We start from the raw sequence: 18,526 nt of genomic DNA on the forward strand, positions 1-18,526 counted from the left end.
TGCTTTTCGAGCTAGTTGCGTTAACGATGAAGCTCCAAATGTGGGCGCCAGAGACATTCTGCTTACTTGGCTTTGTATTTACAGGAAGTATTCAGGTTGGCGAGGGCATATGAGGTATCCCACAATCCATCACTATTGAATATGCAAATCAGCAGCAATGCATTTTGGGACACTTCAGAGCTCACTCCAACCTGAATAATTGCAAACACCTGTTTTAAGAAAGCAAACTTCTGTTTTTCATAACATTTTTGTAAGGAGGCTTTTTGGTCTCTTTCAGCCCTGTACACACTCCTAGGAGTTCTGGTTCACCATGAGCATGCTGGGTAATCTGTAACTGTGTACAGGAAGACCACATATGTATTTTTTTCCTATCAGATTTAAAACATTTGAAAGTGGGCACCTGGCCCCGATCATGAAGTCATTTCTTCAGCTTTGTATGTGATGATCTCAGTGTACGTTGGCCCCAGTTGCCTTGTTCATCTAGTGTGAGCTTGATTTGATGGTCTTGATCTATGGACATTGATATGAGCTGTCCCCCTGCAGGCTGAACCTGGTGGAAACATTTGTGACGGATCAGGAACTGCGACAGAGCCTTCAAGAGGACCTCCTGCGCCGGTTTCCAGACCTGAATCGCCTCTCCAAGAAGTTTCAGAGGCACACGGCGAATCTGCAAGATTGCTACAGACTGTATCAGGCAGTGAACCAGCTGTCCAGCGTTGTGCAGGCCCTGGAGAAGTATGAAGGTGAGTGGAATACATGTAAAGATTGCATCTATATTACTGGTGATGCTGCAGCCTGTCCTGCTCATCATGTGTGAGCCAGCCGTGGAGCAGCTGTCCAGCGTGGTACAGGCCCTGGAGAAGTATGAAGGTGAGTGGAATACATGGAAAGATTGCATTTATATTACTGGTGATGCTGCAGCCTGTCCTGCTCACCATGCTTGGGCCAGCCGTGGAGCAGCTGTCCAGCGTGGTACAGGCCCTGGAGAAGTATGAAGGTGAGTGGAATACATGGAAAGATTGCATTTATATTACTGGTGATGCTGCAGCCTGTCCTGCTCACCATGCTTGGGCCAGCCGTGGAGCAGCTGTCCAGCGTGGTACAGGCCCTGGAGAAGTATGAAGGTGAGTGGAATACATGGAAAGATTGCATTTATATTACTGGTGATGCTGCAGCCTGTCCTGCTCACCATGCTTGGGCCAGCCGTGGAGCAGCTGTCCAGCGTGGTACAGGCCCTGGAGAAGTATGAAGGTGAGTGGAATACATGTAAAGATTGCATCTGTATTACTGGTAATGCTGCAGCCTGTCCTGCTCATCGTGTAAGCCAGCACTGGAGAGGTATGAAGGTGAATGCTGCTACATGGAATGACTGCATCTGATCTGTATGCCGCAGCCTTTCCTGCTTACCATGCTTGGGCCAGATTTGCATTTGTCAGAATTCCGACTTGCATGCATGATTTCTGCAAATTGTTTGCAGTTTGAAATTGAGCAAATCGAAATTGGAAGGGAATGCATTTCATTCGCCCAAGCTGAATACTTTCCATTAAATTTGCTTGCGAGCCAGAATCGTTAGCACATCACGGACCATCTCCACTTACCAGTTCCCGTTATGCCTAGAATGAGGTGGTGAGATCTCGGACAGGGGGAGGCCTCTCAAAACAATCAGTCATCAACCAATATCTGTGTATCTGTACCTGAAGGGACATGAGATAGACACTGTACAGTGCCAAGTGAAAGAGTGGCCTAGTGCATTGTAACAGCCTGCAGGTGGTGATGTCTATATCCACGATGAGAAAGATGAAAGTGATATAACTTTGAATGGTCTCGGCTATATTGATTAACATTTAAATAAACTGTCCAGCTTCTGGGTTATTTTCCTCCAGTGATTATTTGAAGATGTTCTCTCTGCTTTCATTACTTAGTGGAACGCATTATGTTCTCCATTAAGAAGAGTTACGTCCGTTGTGAGCGCGACCGCCGCTCGTCCATCATTCCGTGCAGTGACGTGGAGTGGTCTGGTGCGCCGCCGGCCTCTCTGCCATTACTAATAAATTGCCTGGTTAGAACGGGAGCACCGCCAACCCAAACGCTATTCCTCCCGTCCTTGACCCCTCCCGAGCTTCCAATTTCATTCGGCGAAAATAATCTTCCACTTGCCGTGTCGTGTTTACAGCCCCCAGGTGCATTTGTTTAGTTTTTTGTTCTAGGCACAAATACCTTGAAGAGGCATCTGGAGATGCGGCTAGTCGCTGGCATTTCAGAGGTCACTTCCTGTGGGCAGCTAGAGTTCATTCCCAGAGTCCTTTTTATGCTGTGATATTAGTAAGAGTGTTTTCTTCATCTCCCAGAATTCCATTTGTGGATTTGTCATGGAAAATAGGGTTGAAGTCTTTTGTATGAAGAATGCTTTGCCTATAGAAACCAGTCATCGTCCTTCTAGCTCTTTCTCTGTTAGGACTGTGCACAAGAAGTGTGTGTATGGGGGAAAGACCCCCGCCTCGCTCATTCTGAACTTTAAACCGCTTATCCTGTTTTACTGCCTGAGGAAGTGTGCTGTGTTCCACTAAACATGTTGCGTATTTTGGAGTACACTAAAAAATGTTGATGCTAATATCATTTTGAACCTTCTATGGGGAGATAAATCCTACTTCCCCTATTGTTATTCATTTCAATATTGTTTTATCCTGATTGGTGCCTATGTTTCATCGTCCTTATATATAAATCACATGACAGTCAGGATGGTCATTGTGTATATAAACAGTGTGTAGTAGCTCAGTGGTGCATAGTAAGGAGTTGCACAGTGGTGTGGTGAATAGCAGTGTTGACGATCAGTGATAGGATACCTGGGTCATGACACTACATGCATGGAGTTGGTATGCTGTTCTTCTGTGGTCACATGGGTTTCCTCAAGCATTTTGGTTTCCTCCAACATCACAAGTGCCCCCCAACACCCAACCAAAAAGAAGGCTTAAATCCTTGTACACACGCTACATGGTTCTTGGCTGAAACAGACCACTGGAGCCACCTTTGCTTAAAAATTTGGCATGTGCACAACAGCCCCAGATTCCCCTCGATGCACTGGCGGGATATCTTGGCTGAGCACAGGCTGAGGGCGCTGTTTTCCTACGCCACGCACTTGTGCAGTTCTGCTCTTGCGCCTTTTTTTTAGAGGTCGGGAACATTTGGAAGCACTCCTGACCAGGCCTCATCTGAAATGACTACCAACAGAGGTGTGCCGAGGCCCCTAGTAGAGCGGTGCCTGTCTGTTGATGCTGGTATATTTATTTTTATTTATTGTATTTATAAAGCACCAGCATATTACGCAGCGCTGGACATTAGTTAGGATTACAGACAATATTTAGGGGTGACATACAGCAATAAGACAATACAGGAATACAACAAAAACCAGATCACACAGCACAGTATGAGTACACGGTAATGCTTAGTCACTGGAGGGGAGCATGGAGATCACACAGCACAGTATGAGTACAAGGTAATGCTTAGTCACTGGATGGAGCATGGAGATCACACAGCACAGTATGAGTACAAGGTAATGCTTAGTCACTGGAGGGGAGCATGGAGATCACACAGCACAGTATGAGTACAAGGTAATGCTTAGTCACTGGATGGAGCATGGAGATCACACAGCACAGTATGAGTACAAGGTAATGCTTAGTCACTGGAGGGGAGCACGGAGATCACACAGCACAGTATGAGTACAAGGTAATGCTTAGTCACTGGATGGAGCATGGAGATCACACAGCACAGTATGAGTACAAGGTAATGCTTAGTCACTGGATGGAGCATGGAGATCACACAGCACAGTAGGAGTACAAGGTAATGCTTAGTCACTGGATGGAGCATGGAGATCACACAGCACAATATGAGTACAAGGTAATGCTTAGTCACTGGATGGAGCATGGAGATCACACAGCACAGCATGAGTACATGGTAATGCTTAATCACTGGATGGAGCATGGAGATCACACAGCACAGTATGAGTACAAGGTAATGCTTAGTCACTGGAGGGGAGCATGGAGATCACACAGCACAGTATGAGTACAAGGTAATGCTTAGTCACTGGAGGGGAGCATGGAGATCACACAGCACAGTATGAGTACAAGGTAATGCTTAGTCACTGGATGGAGCATGGAGATTACACAGCACAGTATGAGTACAAGGTAATGCTTAGTCACTGGATAGGAGCATGGAGATCACACAGCACAGTATGAGTACAAGGTAATGCTTAGTCACTGGATGGGGCATGGAGATCACACAGCGCAGTATGAGTACAAGGTAATGCTTAGTCACTGGATGGGAACATGGAGATCACACAGCACAGTATGAGCACAAGGTAATGCTTAGTCACTGGATGGAGCATGGAGATCACACAGCACAGTATGAGTACAAGGTAATGCTTAGTCACTGGATGGAGCATGGAGATCACACAGCACAGTATGAGTACAAGGTAATGCTTAGTCACTGGAGGGGAGCATGGAGATCACACAGCACAGTATGAGTACAAGGTAATGCTTAGTCACTGGATGTAGCATGGAGATCACACAGCACAGTATGAGTACAAGGTAATGCTTAGTCACTGGATGGGAGCATGGAGATCACACAGCACAGTATGAGTACAAGGTAATGCTTAGTCACTGGATGGAGCATGGAGATCACACAGCACAGTATGAGTACAAGGTAATGCTTAGTCACTGGATGGGAACATGGAGATCACACAGCACAGTATGAGCACAAGTTAATGCTTAGTCACTGGATGGAGCATGGAGATCACACAGCACAGTATGAGTACAAGGTAATGCTTAGTCACTGGAGGGGAGCATGGAGATCACACAGCACAGTATGAGTACAAGGTAATGCTTAGTCACTGGATGGGAACATGGAGATCACACAGCACAGTATGAATACAAGGTAATGCTTAGTCACTGGAGGGGAGCATGGAGATCACACAGCACAGCATGAGTACACGGTAATGCTTAGTCACTGGATGGAGCATGGAGATCACACAGCACAGTATGAGTACAAGGTAATGCTTAGTCACTGGAGGGGAGCATGGAGATCACACAGCACAGTATGAGTACAAGGTAATGCTTAGTCACTGGATGGGAACATGGAGATCACACAGCACAGTATGAGTACAAGGTAATGCTTAGTCACTGGAGGGGAGCATGGAGATCACACAGCACAGTATGAGTACCAGGTAATGCTTAGTCAGTCACTGGATGGAGCATGGAGATCACACAGCACAGTATGAGTACAAGGTAATGCTTAGTCACTGGATGTAGCATGGAGATCACACAGCACAGTATGAGTACAACGTAATGCTTAGTCACTGGATGGGAGCATGGAGATCACACAGCACAGTATGAGTACAAGGTAATGCTTAGTCACTGGATGGGAACATGGAGATCACACAGCACAGTATGAGCACAAGGTAATGCTTAGTCACTGGATGGAGCATGGAGATCACACAGCACAGTATGAGTACAAGGTAATGCTTAGTCACTGGATGGGAGCATGGAGATCACACAGTATGAGTACAAGGTAATGCTTAGTCACTGGAGGGGAGAATGGAGATCACACAGCACAGTATGAGTACAAGGTAATGCTTAGTCACTGGATGGAGCATGGAGATCACACAGCACAGTATGAGTACAAGGTAATGCTTAGTCACTGGAGGGGAGCATGGAGATCACACAGCACAGTAAGAGTACAAGGTAATGCTTAGTCACTGGAGGGGAGCATGGAGATCACACAGCACAGTATGAGTACAAGGTAATGCTTAGTCACTGGAGGGGAGCATGGAGATCACACAGCACAGTATGAGTACAAGGTAATGCTTAGTCACTGGATGGAGCATGGAGATCACACAGCACAGTATCAGTACAAGGTAATGCTTAGTCACTGGATGGGAGCATGGAGATCACACAGCACAGTATAAGGACAAGGTAATGCTTAGTCACTGGATGGAGCATGGAGATCACACAGCACAGTATGAGTACACGGTAATGCTTAGTCAGTCACTGGAGGGGAGCATGGAGATTAGGCATGTCAAGTTCACTGTGATCCATAGGATGGGTGTATGGGGATGGAGGTGCATGATCATGTAGGAGACGTAAGGAGGAGGACCCTGCTGAAGGCTTACAATCCAGAGGGAGAGGTAGGGGACCAAAGTTCAGCTGTGGGATTAGAGCTCCAGTGAGGGGGGGTCGCCAGAGTGAAAAGGTGCGTTTTGAGGACCCTTTTGAAGATGTTGAAGGGGGGCGCAGCCCTAAAGGGGTGAGGTAGGGAGTTCCATAGTGTTGGAGCAGCTCTTGAGAATTCCTGGAGGAGTGCATGGGACTGGGTGATATGGGGGGGGGGGGGGGGGTTTATGGTGGAGCGGTCTGGCGGAGTTCATTGGAGGAGCGGAGTGAGAGGTTAGGTGTGTACCTCTGGGTAAGATTGGATGGTATAGTCCTGTACCTCAGTTCCTGTCTGATGCTGGTGCATGCCTGTAGATCACTGCTTGTCTGCTGATGCTGCTAGATCGGTGCCAGTACCCAGATATAAATACACTCAGAGCTGTTTAGGCTGCATACTCCAGAAATGCTTTGTTTAGCTGAATTGGTTGCTGAGTTAGTAATAGCACATAAAGCATTGCATCTTGTAAGTCACATATCCCGCAGTGCAGAGTTATGGCTGTGGGGTGTCGGTGCAGCAAATTACAGACAAGTAAGCTTGATTGGGTCAGTCCGGCCTCTTCTGACACCTCTAAGCTGGTGGAATACAACCAGCCCGCAGCAGTTCTGGCCCTGAATGAGCTTATTATGCCGTGTGTATTTGGAAGCAGTATTTTCTGCTGTCACTCATGGCAGTCGGCGGTGATGTATAGGCGAGCCAGGCAGGTGCTGGATCCGAGGTCATTCTTCTATTTAAAAGTAAACTTACAGCCACACGTTACTATTCTGCGTTTCAGCTGGTGCAGGCGGGGCAGGCTGCTTCTTGATTGGCTCTATTTGTTATCCCAGCATTCATGTGCTGCACCTGGCCCTCCGGCTAGCTGAGATGCGGCAATCCCCTATATCCTGATGTATGGAGCAATACTGAGCCTTACAGACGTCAGCCAATGAGCCTCGTGCACGCTGTGTATTGATATACGGCTGGCATCTTGCGCAATACGTCAGACTAGAGTCTCAAATATCTGATACAGACGAGAATAGCCTGATGCCAAATATGTTTTTTGTCATGTACTTGTGAAGTTAAAGAGGAACTCCAGCCTAAACAAACATACTGTCATTAAGTTACATTAGTTATGTTAATTAAAATAGATAGGTAATATAATCTCTTACCCACACTGTTTTAAAGGAACAGGCAAATGTTTGATTTCATGAGGGCAGCCATCTTTTTGGTTGAAAGGTGATAAGGAGCAGGAGACACAGTTCCAACTGTCCTGTGTCCTGATAACCCCTCCCAGCTGCACACGCTAGGCTTCAAATGTCATATTCAAATTGTAAAAAAAAAAATGTGCACCAAAACAGCAGAACGAAAACAACAACATCAGAAATCCCATCATGCTTTGCACAGCATCAGGGGGAAAAGCCCGGGCAGTTTTCTGCTGTCCAGCTAAAAATGAGGCTTGGGTAAGAGAAACAAAGTTCTGATGCTGTGAAACTGTTAAAGAAACACCAGGCCTTTTCAGTGCTGCTGAGTAGATTTTTAGTCCGGAGGTTCACTTTAACATACTGTATGTAGCAATTTTGGTAGCAATAGCATCATGCTCTGCAAAGCATCGGGGAAAAAAGCCCGGGCTTTTTTTTTTTTGATGGGTGGAGCTTAGCTAAAAATGCAGCTAAAAATGATGCTTTGGTAAGAAAAACAAAGTTCTGATGCCGTGAAACTGTTAAAGAAACACCAAGCCTTTTCAGTGCTGCCGAGTAGATTTTTAGTCCGGAGGTTCACTTTAAGCACCCCGGGCCTGGATTTAAGCTCTTCCCCCCCCCCCCCCCCCCCCCCACGACGAGAGCTCAGGGCGCCGTTCCCAGATACTTTGAATTCTACCGGTCGTCTTTAGCAACCAAGGACATTTGAGGAGCCATGAGGGTGTCTCACATTTACAGTCTAGATCTGCATAATCCTGATTAAGGGACCTGAGATAAGGCTGCCAAATGTATTTCCTTCTAAACAATGCCAGTTGTCGGCAATAGCTGGAAGCCGAAATTACATCATTCTCCACCATCCACGTGGACCTGGAGGGGGAATAGTAATTACCGCCACCGGGACCTGTGCAGCAGCAGGATCAGCCGTATATCGGCTGTAAGTCTCCCGGCGGGGGTTTCATCCATACATATATTATGAGGATTGTTGTATGCAGAGCTGTGGAGTCGGTACAAAAGTCATCCAACATCCAACTCAGACTTCTTGGGTTAGGAAACCTCCGACTCCAGGTACCCGGCAATGTCTCCGTCCCCAGAGCCCTGGTTGTAAGCGCCTCAAAACAGGTTTCTTTGACAGTATCATCTGATCACACTTTGCAGCAATACAGGGACCCTTTTCATTTTTTTTTTATTTTTTTCTCTTTTTCCTGCTGCTCTTATTTTCTTTTTCAAATCTTTTGAATATTTAATTTGAGATTTTCCTTCAGAAAGAGCAGAAAATTGCTTCTTCCATTATCCGTCTTTAATGCACGTTAATTACTTGTTGCGTGGAGCTGCTTTTAAAAGGTAGTTTGTCATTAAAGCGTGACTGCACTCTGACATGAAGTGGCGACGCAGCGGCAGACAGACCGTGAGCTGCAACGCGCTGCATCGATTGCTACAATACCGGCGGCTTCAGCAATTCCTGCGGCCTGTGACACTCAAGCTGAAAAAACTGATGAAATAATGAATTGTGTAGTACAGGTAATTCACAGAACATTAGTAGCAAAGAAAAAAGTCTCATATTTTTATTTTCAGTTCTATAGCTGTTTTTCTATAACATTGCATCATTCTCTAATATTTGCAGTGTACAAACTACACTCTGTGTTTTAAATGATGAAACAGAACAGAGCTAATGACCCTCTGAACTTCTCAGCAGTAAAATCTTAAATGGACAGAAATGGCGAGAGAGAGGTTTAGATAAGTACTTCAGAAAACAGCACTGTAGCCAACCAAGCTTGGCTGGAGAGCTAAGAGAAGCTCTTTTGCGTAGGTAACTGAAGTTTCTTAACTCTTCCTGTACTGGAAACAATGAGACTCATATCTTTGCTTCTAATCTTCTATTTTTTAGCTGTACTGCACATACAAAATCCTTATACCATAAGTTTGTTTTTTTTGTTTTTTTACCCCTTCCCCTTCTCCTTTAGATTCCCTTTAAATGGCACTTGCTCTGTCCAACTACCAAAAAAACTGTGTAGCGAGCAGGGAAGCTGGCCAACGTCATTATTTAAATTCTTTTTAGGGAATATCTTTATAAAGAATAAAAGCCTTGCTGAGAATCTCCTATAAAGAGATGGACTAGTCCAAAACCTGTCACTTCTGTCAGATTTCTACTACCTACTGTAAGTGACAGCAACATAGGAGAAAAGTAATGTATGGCTTATTTTACTCTGGAAAAATGTTCTTCTTATTTGTCTGTCTGCACATATTTTTAATTTTAAAAATTTTCGCAATAGTGCCCCTTTAAGTGGTTGAGATGTTATTTACCACAAAAAATATATATCAGTGGATTTTCCTTAAAAAATTAAAGTGTTTTTTTTTATTAACAGTTTTAATGTAAAGGACAATTACTTGACCTGGGCAATGGTTTGGACTGCAATCAGGGATTATCTCATCTTTGAGTCGGACCTGAACTCTTGCACAGCACTCAACGAAAAGTCTTTAAAGAGAATCTGTATTGTTATAATCACACAAAAGTAAACATACCAGTGTGTTAGGGGACATCTCCTATTACCCTCTGTCACAATTTCGCCGCTCCTCGCCGCATTAAAAGTGGTTAAAAACAGTTTTAAAAAGTTTGTTTATAAACAAACAAAATGGCCACCAAAACAGGAAGTAGGTTGATGTACAGTATGTCCACACATAGAAAATACATCCATACACAAGCAGGCTGTATACAGCCTTCCTTTTGAATCTCAAGAGATCATTTGTGTGTTTCTTTCCCCCCTGAGGGGGCAGTTCATAGCAGAACCACAACACTGAAGAACTTGGCAGCCTTCCAGACACAGGCTGACAAGTCTGACAGGGGAAAGATACATTGATTTATTACAGAGACTGTGATAGTACAAAGTGCTGCAGTAAGCCAGAACACATTAGAATAGCTTTTGGAACTTGTAGGATGATAAAAAACAGGATGCAATTTTTGTTACGGAGTCTCTTTAAGGTGGCCATACACTGGCCCGATTCCCGGCCGTTTCGACAGCAGATTCGATCCTGGGATCGAATCTGCTGCCAATCGTTCGCGGTAAACGCCGCCGCCGATCCGATTTCCTCCCGAAATCGGATCGGTCCGTCGATCGCGCCGTGCGGGAAATTACCCTCGATCGCCTGCGGGTAAAGTGCGCGTCGCTAGCGGCGGCCGATCCGATGAAAAATACATTACCTGATGCGGGCTCCCGGGCGTCTTCTCCGCATCTTCTCAGCGCTGCACCCGCTCCATCCCGGCGCTTCCTGGGTCACTGCAGTGACCCAGGAAGTTCAAATAGAGGGCGCTCTATTTGAACTTCCTGGTCACGGAGTGACACAGGAAGCGCCGAGATGGAGCAAGAACAGAGCGGTGCAGCGTGGAGAAGATGCCCGGGAGCCAGCGTCAGGTAATGTATGCGCGGGGGGAGGACAGGCGGCAGGAGCAGCTGAACAGATTGTGATCGGTTTCAGGCTGAAATCGATTCACAATCTGTTTGCAGTAAAGGCAGCCATACGATCCCTATCTGATCAGATTCGATCAGATAGGGATCTGTCAGCTGGTCGATCTGATGGCACATCGACCAGTGTATGGCTGCCTTTATTCCACATATAATTCCTGAAGAAATTCACTGTCCTGTGTTTGTTTAGCCAGATCAAAGTTCTTATCAGTAGCTGTGAATAGACTGCAGGAGTTCTCCCACAGCTGGAGGGAGGATTAATGTATGGGACAAGGGGATCAGGTAAGTCAATAGAAAAATAGCAGTAATACTTTATTACCAGTATTTTAACCATCGGCACGAAAATGGTGTACAAGCCACGAGGCTGGTGAAGCAATACATACTTCTCCAGTGCTGCCAGGTGAGAGGAATCAAAAGGCAAAGGTAACGGCAGTAATAGCTGAGTAACCACGAGTGCTATTCACTGCATTGAAGGACACTTAAAGATTTGCATTTGTGGTGTGGTAAAAAAAACAGAACACATAAGTAACTCTGGGTGGATATCCTCCCATCCAGATGTCTACATAGATTAACTGCTTGTTGTTCCAGGTAGTAGATTCTACGTCGTAATTAGTGCTGTAGTAGCTTCCAGGCCTGTGTGAAGCGCCACAGTCACGGACACGTTGCCCGTGGCACACTGCGCAGGTGTGGTGTGCAGTAGTTCTGTGCAGTCCGCCGCGGACAACGTGGCCATGATTGACAGTGGCACTTCACGCAGCCGCAGTAAGGACAACCTCGGGGTCGGCCTTTGCACCGTGTGGGGAACCCGGGACAGCAGCAGAGAGAGCGGACCAGCCAGCGTGGGACAGTCGGCTGCAAGGGGCTGGAGAAAGCCCCAGGTGAGTAAAGCTTTTTTTTTTTTTTTTATATTTTGCCTGATGATTCCTTAAAGGCTACGTTTCCATTTGTGCGAAAAACCTTAAAGAGTAAAAATTGTGTAATAAAAAGGTGCTTCATTTTTACAATAATTTTACATAAATGATTTAGTCTGTGTTTGCCCATTTTAAAACCTTTTAAATCCCTGATTTACTATATTCTGACATGTATCACATAATGACATTTTTACTGCTGGCAGGTGATGTAGCTGCTGCATGCTTTTTTGGCAGTTGGAAACAGCTGTAAGCAGCTATTTCCCAAAATGCAACAAGGTTCACAGACAGGAAACTGCCAGGAGTACCACGGTCCTCAGTTGCCTGTGGGAGGGGTATCACCACAATATCAGTCATACAACGCCCTCTGATGGTCCGTTTGTGAAAAGGAAAAGATTTCTCATGGGAAAGGGGGTATCAGCTACTGATTGGGATGACGTTCAATTCTTGGTTACGGTGTCTCTTTAAGGGGTAAAAACTGTAATGCGAACCAGTTAATAACATCACAAACCTCGAGCTGCACATACCGGACCGTGTCTGTAAGTCACCTCTTGTTTTATGGCCCAATCATGGAAAATGAATGAAATATATGTACAGATGTACAGATTCAGCCTCTTCCCGAGAAAACGCTGCAGACGTCAGCCCAGGAAGCCAGGAGAGCGTGGAAGAGACCATCAGCGGAGCTCTCACTGAGAAGAGCGCCGTTATACAAGAGCCTTCAAAGGAGGCATCGGAGTATGAAAAAAACACACAATAACTCCTGACAAGACGGCTGCGGGTACAGCGCACAAACGCTGCTACACAATTACATTCACCGCTGTCTGACGCACGCAGCTCTGACGCTAAGCTGGGAATCACCGGAATGTTCTCTACAGAAATTAAAGCCAGCTTACAGATACACAATAAGTGGGGCCGGGTTATGATAGCTCATGGAAGGAGATCAACTGGGGAATAAACGTGAATATGTAAACTCGGCCTGAATCATTTACAGACAGCCTGCCACTAGGTGGCAACACTCTGCAAGCCTCACGGGAGTCACGTCTAACCATAGAGAAGATTGCTGAAGAGGAGGGGGAAAGTGGAACTAAACGGAGAAATTTCTCTGTTCTAAAAGATTATACACAACATGATGCCCGTTATGGGGAAAAAGTCTTCATTACAATTTATGGAAATCCTTACGCGGACCTGAACTCAGATCTCCTCTCTGCTCTAAAAGACACACAACAGTATAATAACTTTTAAACAAAAAAACATCTGTGTTACAGCTGATACAAATCTTCAAAAACATCTGCACTGTTTCTACTTCCTGTTTTATGGAATCGGACATATTGTGAACATCCTGTTCTTTCAAATGGGCTTATCTGCCATCTCTGCCGTGACAGTCATGTGACAAAGGGGAGAGATAAGATTACATCTTGTGAATTATACACAAGTGAGGGGGAATTGGACAGACTAAACTCTCTAAATACATACAGGGTGCATTTCTCTCTGTTTTCCTTCTGTCCTGTGCAAGAGTTCAGGTCCACTTTAAGTTTTACCAACTAAGAGACTGGCAGCGTTCCCATCTGTACGGAACTTGACTGTTCGTCTCATTCATCTCTCCTCTCGCTCCTCCTCTGCTGCTCCTCTCTGTCAAGCTCATCACTGGCTGCCAATTAACCAGAGGATCCACATCAAACTCTTAACCCTAACCTATGAAGCTCTCCACAATCTCTCTCCCCTGTACATCTCACTAATTTCCAGATACCAACCCCAATCCCTGATCTGTACATGATCTTCTTTTGTCCTCCTCTAGCATGACCTCCTCAAATTCAGGTATACAAGATTTCTCAAGTGCTTCACCCCTTCTCTGGAATGCCCTCCCACAACACATCCATCACTCTCCAATCTTTTATATCTCCAAACGTGCCCTCAAAACTCACTTTTTCCAGCATACTCTCCACTTTAGGCCATTCCCCCTTTAGTTGCATTCCTACTAGATATCCTAAAAACGCACTGCCTCTAGGTATAATTATTGTATACTACCCATCCTCTTGTCCCCCTCCCCCCCTCCCCCCCCCCCCCCCCCCCCCCATTCCTTTAGATTGTAAGCTCACAAGGGCAGAACTCGCACCCTTTTGCTTCTTGGAAATTATTCATTTGATTCATCATGTTACTTTGGTAACTGTAACTAGCAATTCTGTATTTTGTATATTGGTGTATACCATTGTATGCATTATGGTTTTTTTTCTTACTTTGTACAGTGCCACGGAATATGTTGGCGCTTTATAAATCAATAATGATGATAGGCTGATTGACTAGAGAGGGTGGAGATGCTCCCGCCTTCATTTCTGGCAGCCCCGGAGGGTCAAATTTATGATAAGAGCCCTGTGTGTCCCTTTTATGCCAACCATGGCTGCACCATCAACTTGTATTCAGGTTTACCTTCAACCCAAAGACCTAATAAAAATCTCTCTCTCTCTTTAGGTTCTCACCAGATGCTGCTGCTGGCCGTGTTCGTTTCTCCTCTCACGGATCTCTCCAACGACTTCTCCAAGTTTCAGGAGATGATTGAGACTACAATGGACATGGATCAGGTGTGTTCTTGTATTGCAGATTATTGAGGTGTTATCGTTATTTACCTTACATAGTATTGATCTTCTACTGCCCTATGTCTGTCCGCCCCGGAGAGCTGCATTCTGGGATTTTTTTTTCAGTGAGTTTAGAGTCTCTTTGGAGTTCATGGACAGTTTTGAGAATTCTTTGCACATTTGTTGCCCTTCACACACCCCTACTGAAAACAGAGCTCGGTTTTACATGTCAAATGCATTTCTTTTTCATTACATAGTAAAGAGGGTAACAGAGTCAGGAAAGGACTGTTAACACGGTCCATAGTGTTATAATAGTATAATAGTAACAATAAAGTAGATCAAAACCCCTGATACTTGCCTAAGGAGAGGAAAGGCTTTGGATCCTAATGAGCCTTCCCTACCCCCTCTCAGTCCCATCGCTCTAGCTCTGTTCTCCGGAAGGCTGGGTAGATCTGTGCTGTGCACGTGTGTGCCCTGGCTTGTGTGTGCGCTGGCTTGTGTGTGCGCTGGCTTGTGTGTGCGCTGGCTTGTGTGTGCGCTGGCTTGTGTGTGCGCTGGCTTGTGTGTGCGCTGGCTTGTGTGTGCGCTGGCTTGTGTGTGCGCTGGCTTGTGTGTGCGCTGGCTTGTGTACGCACATGTGTGCGCTGGCTTGTGCACGCACGTGTGTGCGCTGGCTTGTGTACGCACGTGTGTGCGCTGGCTTGTGTGTGCGCTGGCTTGTGTACGCACGTGTGCCCTGGCTTGTGTGTGCGCTGGCTTGTGTGTGCGCTGGCTTGTGTACGCACATGTGTGCGCTGGCTTGTGCACGCACGTGTGTGCGCTGGCTTGTGTACGCACGTGTGTGCGCTGGCTTGTGTGTGCGCTGGCTTGTGTACGCACGTGTGCCCTGGCTTGTGTGTGCGCTGGCTTGTGTGTGCGCTGGCTTGTGTACGCACATGTGTGCGCTGGCTTGTGTACGCACGTGTGTGCGCTGGCTTGTGTGTGCGCTGGCTTGTGTACGCACATGTGTGCGCTGGCTTGTGTGTGCGCTGGCTTGTGTACGCACATGTGTGCGCTGGCTTGTGTGTGCGCTGGCTTGTGTGTGCGCTGGCTTGTGTACGCACATGTGTGCGCTGGCTTGTGTACGCACATGTGTGCGCTGGCTTGTGTGTGCGCTGGCTTGTGTGTGCGCTGGCTTGTGTACGCACATGTGTGCGCTGGCTTGTGTGTGCGCTGGCTTGTGTACGCACATGTGTGCGCTGGCTTGTGTGTGCGCTGGCTTGTGTACGCACATGTGTGCGCTGGCTTGTGTGTGCGCTGGCTTGTGTACGCACAGTATGCAGGAGCCCTTGTTTTGAGGCACTCGGGCTCCTGAAGCTATACAGGGGCTCCCAGAGACAGTTACTTCACCGGGCACAGTGCTGGAACAAGGGGACCAAGGGGGGACATGGCAGGCTCAATAGGAACCAGAACCTTCCCTCTCCATAGGCGAGTATCAGATTCTTGTTTTTTGTTTTTTACGCTGCAGATTTGCTTTAAAAGACACCTGAAGTGAGATGGATATGGAGGCGGCCATGTTTATCTTCTTTTAACCTCCTTAGCGGTAACCCCGTGCTGGACATGGGGTAAGCCGCCGCGGAGGATATCTCAGCCCCTGGTGGGGCGATTTCGGTTCTGCAAAGTGCTGTACGCGCAGTTAGCACTTTGCTAGCCGCGCGTCCAGCTCGATCGCGCCGCTCTGCGCCGATCGTCCGCACACAGCGGAGGAAGAGGGCCCCCGCCAGAGCCCTGCGCAGCCCAGACCAATCACTCCCGGGCAGCGCAAAGGGCTTCATTCCGATTGTAGCCCTGGCGACAGGAGAAGCCAAACAGGAGATCGCGTTCTATATGCAATCTCCTGTTTACTTTTGTTGCCGGCGGCGATCGGACTAGAGGGACACATGCACCCTCTAGTGGTGTTTTATGCAGCTACCACTCATGTAGCTACATGAAACAAAAAAAAAAAATCAAAAAAAGTGCAATGCAGCCTCCTTGGCGGAAAAATTGAACCGCCAAGGGGGTTAAAGGACAGCTGTAGTGAAAAGTATATGGAGGCTGCCATATTTATTTCTTTTTAAACAACAAAAGTTGCCTGGCAGCCCTGCTGATCTATTTGGCTGCAGTAGTGTCTGAATAACACCGGAAACAAGCATGCAGCTAATCCAGTGAGATCTGACAATGTCAGGAACACCTGATCTGCTGCATGCTTGTTCAGGGGCTGTGGCTAAAAGTATTAGTGGCAGTGGAACAGCAGGACAGCCAGTCAACTGGTATAGCTTAAAAGGAAATAAATATGGCAGCCTCCATATACCTCTTACTGCAGTTGACCTTTAAACAAGGGAACTGTCGCTTGCCTTCTTGTAGTCCAGCCATAAAGATGTTTCCATGTAAATGCTTTAGTTGATGCACAGATATCTCACAATATAGAATACCTGTATCTATACTTCGATGGTCTCTGAATAGCATATTGTGTTGCTTCCTCTCACATTTGAGATCCATTATTAATGTCTCATGAAAAACACCAGAGAAAACTAAGTATCACAGGATAACCAGCACACAGTTCCCACAGTCATCAGGAACAGAATAGGAAATTGCTTTGATTTATAGATAAATAATTGGCCTGTATAAAGACACAGCCTTATCCATGTGAGAATCCAGTAACGGAAGATTTGGGGACAGCAGTGACAGAAGTGCCACCATCAGCCCAATGTGACGACTGTAGGCGGAGGTGAGGCACAAGGACAAGAAGCACAGGGATGAGTCATCCGACGACTTGCAGAGATAATAATGTTAGCAGCTGGCTGTATTTTTGATATTTGGAACAAAATCCCACTTGAGTTTTAGAAAAAAATAAATGCTAAAGTTTTACAAGTTCTTAATAAATATACTGGAAGACTTTGTTTCATCTCCATGTGTGGGTACCAGTGAAAGAATCCTGCTGAGAGTCATATGATGGCCGACTGGTGATAAGACGGCATACTGGGCAGTCTTGCTACCAAAGCTGTGTATGCCATCCTGCTATTGGGCAGAGTTATGCCATGCCTCTACCTGTCGATTGCATTACTCTGCCACTCCTCTTCCTGCCTGTGGCATTACTCTGCCACGCCTCTTCCTGCCTGTGGCATTACTCTGCCACGCCTCTTCCTGCCTGTGCCATAACTCTGCCACGCCTCTTCCTGCCTGTGCCATAACTCTGCCACGCCTCTTCCTGCCTGTGCCATAACTCTGCCACGCCTCTTCCTGCCTGTGCCATAACTCTGCCACGCCTCTTCCTGCCTGTGCCATAACTCTGCCACGCCTCTTCCTGCCTGTGCCATAACTCTGCCACGCCTCTTCCTGCCTGTGCCATAACTCTGCCACGCCTCTTCCTGCCTGTGCCATAACTCTGCCACGCCTCTTCCTGCCTGTGCCATAACTCTGCCACGCCTCTTCCTGCCTGTGCCATAACTCTGCCACGCCTCTTCCTGCCTGTGCCATAACTCTGCCACGCCTCTTCCTGCCTGTGCCATAACTCTGCCACGCCTCTTCCTGCCTGTGCCATAACTCTGCCACGCCTCTTCCTGCCTGTGCCATAACTCTGCCACGCATCTTCCTGCCTGTGCCATAACGCCGCCACTCCTCTTCCTGCCTGTGCCATAACGCCGCCACTCCTCTTCCTGCCTGTGCCATAACGCCACCACTCCTCTTCCTGCCTGTGCCATAACGCCACCACTCCCCTACCTGCCTGTGCCATAACTCCGCCACTCCTCTATCTGCCTGTGCCATAACTCCGCCACTCCTCTTCCTGCCTTTGGCATAACTCCGCCACTCCTCTTCCTGCTTGTGGCATTACTCTGCACTCCTCTTCCTGCCTGTGCCATAACTCCGCCACTCCTCTACCTGCCTGTGCCATAACTCCGCCACTCCTCTTCCTGCTTGTGGCATTACTCTGCCACTCCCCTACCTGCCTATGCCATAACTCTGCCACTCCCCTACCTGCCTGTGCCATAACTCTGCCACTCCTCTTCCTGCCTGTGCCATAACTCTGCCACTCCTCTTCCTGCCTGTGCCATAACTCTGCCACGCCTCTTCCTGCCTGTGCCATAACTCTGCCACTCCCCTACCTGCCTGTGCCATAACTCCGCCACGCCTCTTCCTGCCTGTGCCATAACTCTGCCGCCACTTCCTCCCTGTGCCATAACGCCACCACTCCT

At 47.1% G+C, this 18,526-nt stretch overlaps 1 protein-coding gene across 2 annotated transcripts in view; it reads left to right on the forward strand.

The window, feature by feature from the left end:
* MSH2 (mutS homolog 2) overlaps positions 1-18,526 on the forward strand; it is a 174,267-nt gene that overhangs the window by 76,648 nt on the left and 79,093 nt on the right. Inside the window, exons 7-8 of one of the 2 annotated variants that reach the window (XM_068233050.1) lie at positions 544-743; positions 14,212-14,321. In XM_068233050.1, the coding sequence (XP_068089151.1) occupies positions 544-743; positions 14,212-14,321 (310 nt within the window). Of the gene's footprint in view, positions 1-543; positions 744-1,234; positions 1,252-14,211; positions 14,322-18,526 lie in introns of those variants that run through there. The other variant, XM_068233051.1, reaches the window with a different exon arrangement.

Source organism: Hyperolius riggenbachi, chromosome 4, assembly GCF_040937935.1.
Source record: "Hyperolius riggenbachi isolate aHypRig1 chromosome 4, aHypRig1.pri, whole genome shotgun sequence".
NCBI lineage: Eukaryota > Metazoa > Chordata > Amphibia > Anura > Hyperoliidae > Hyperolius > Hyperolius riggenbachi.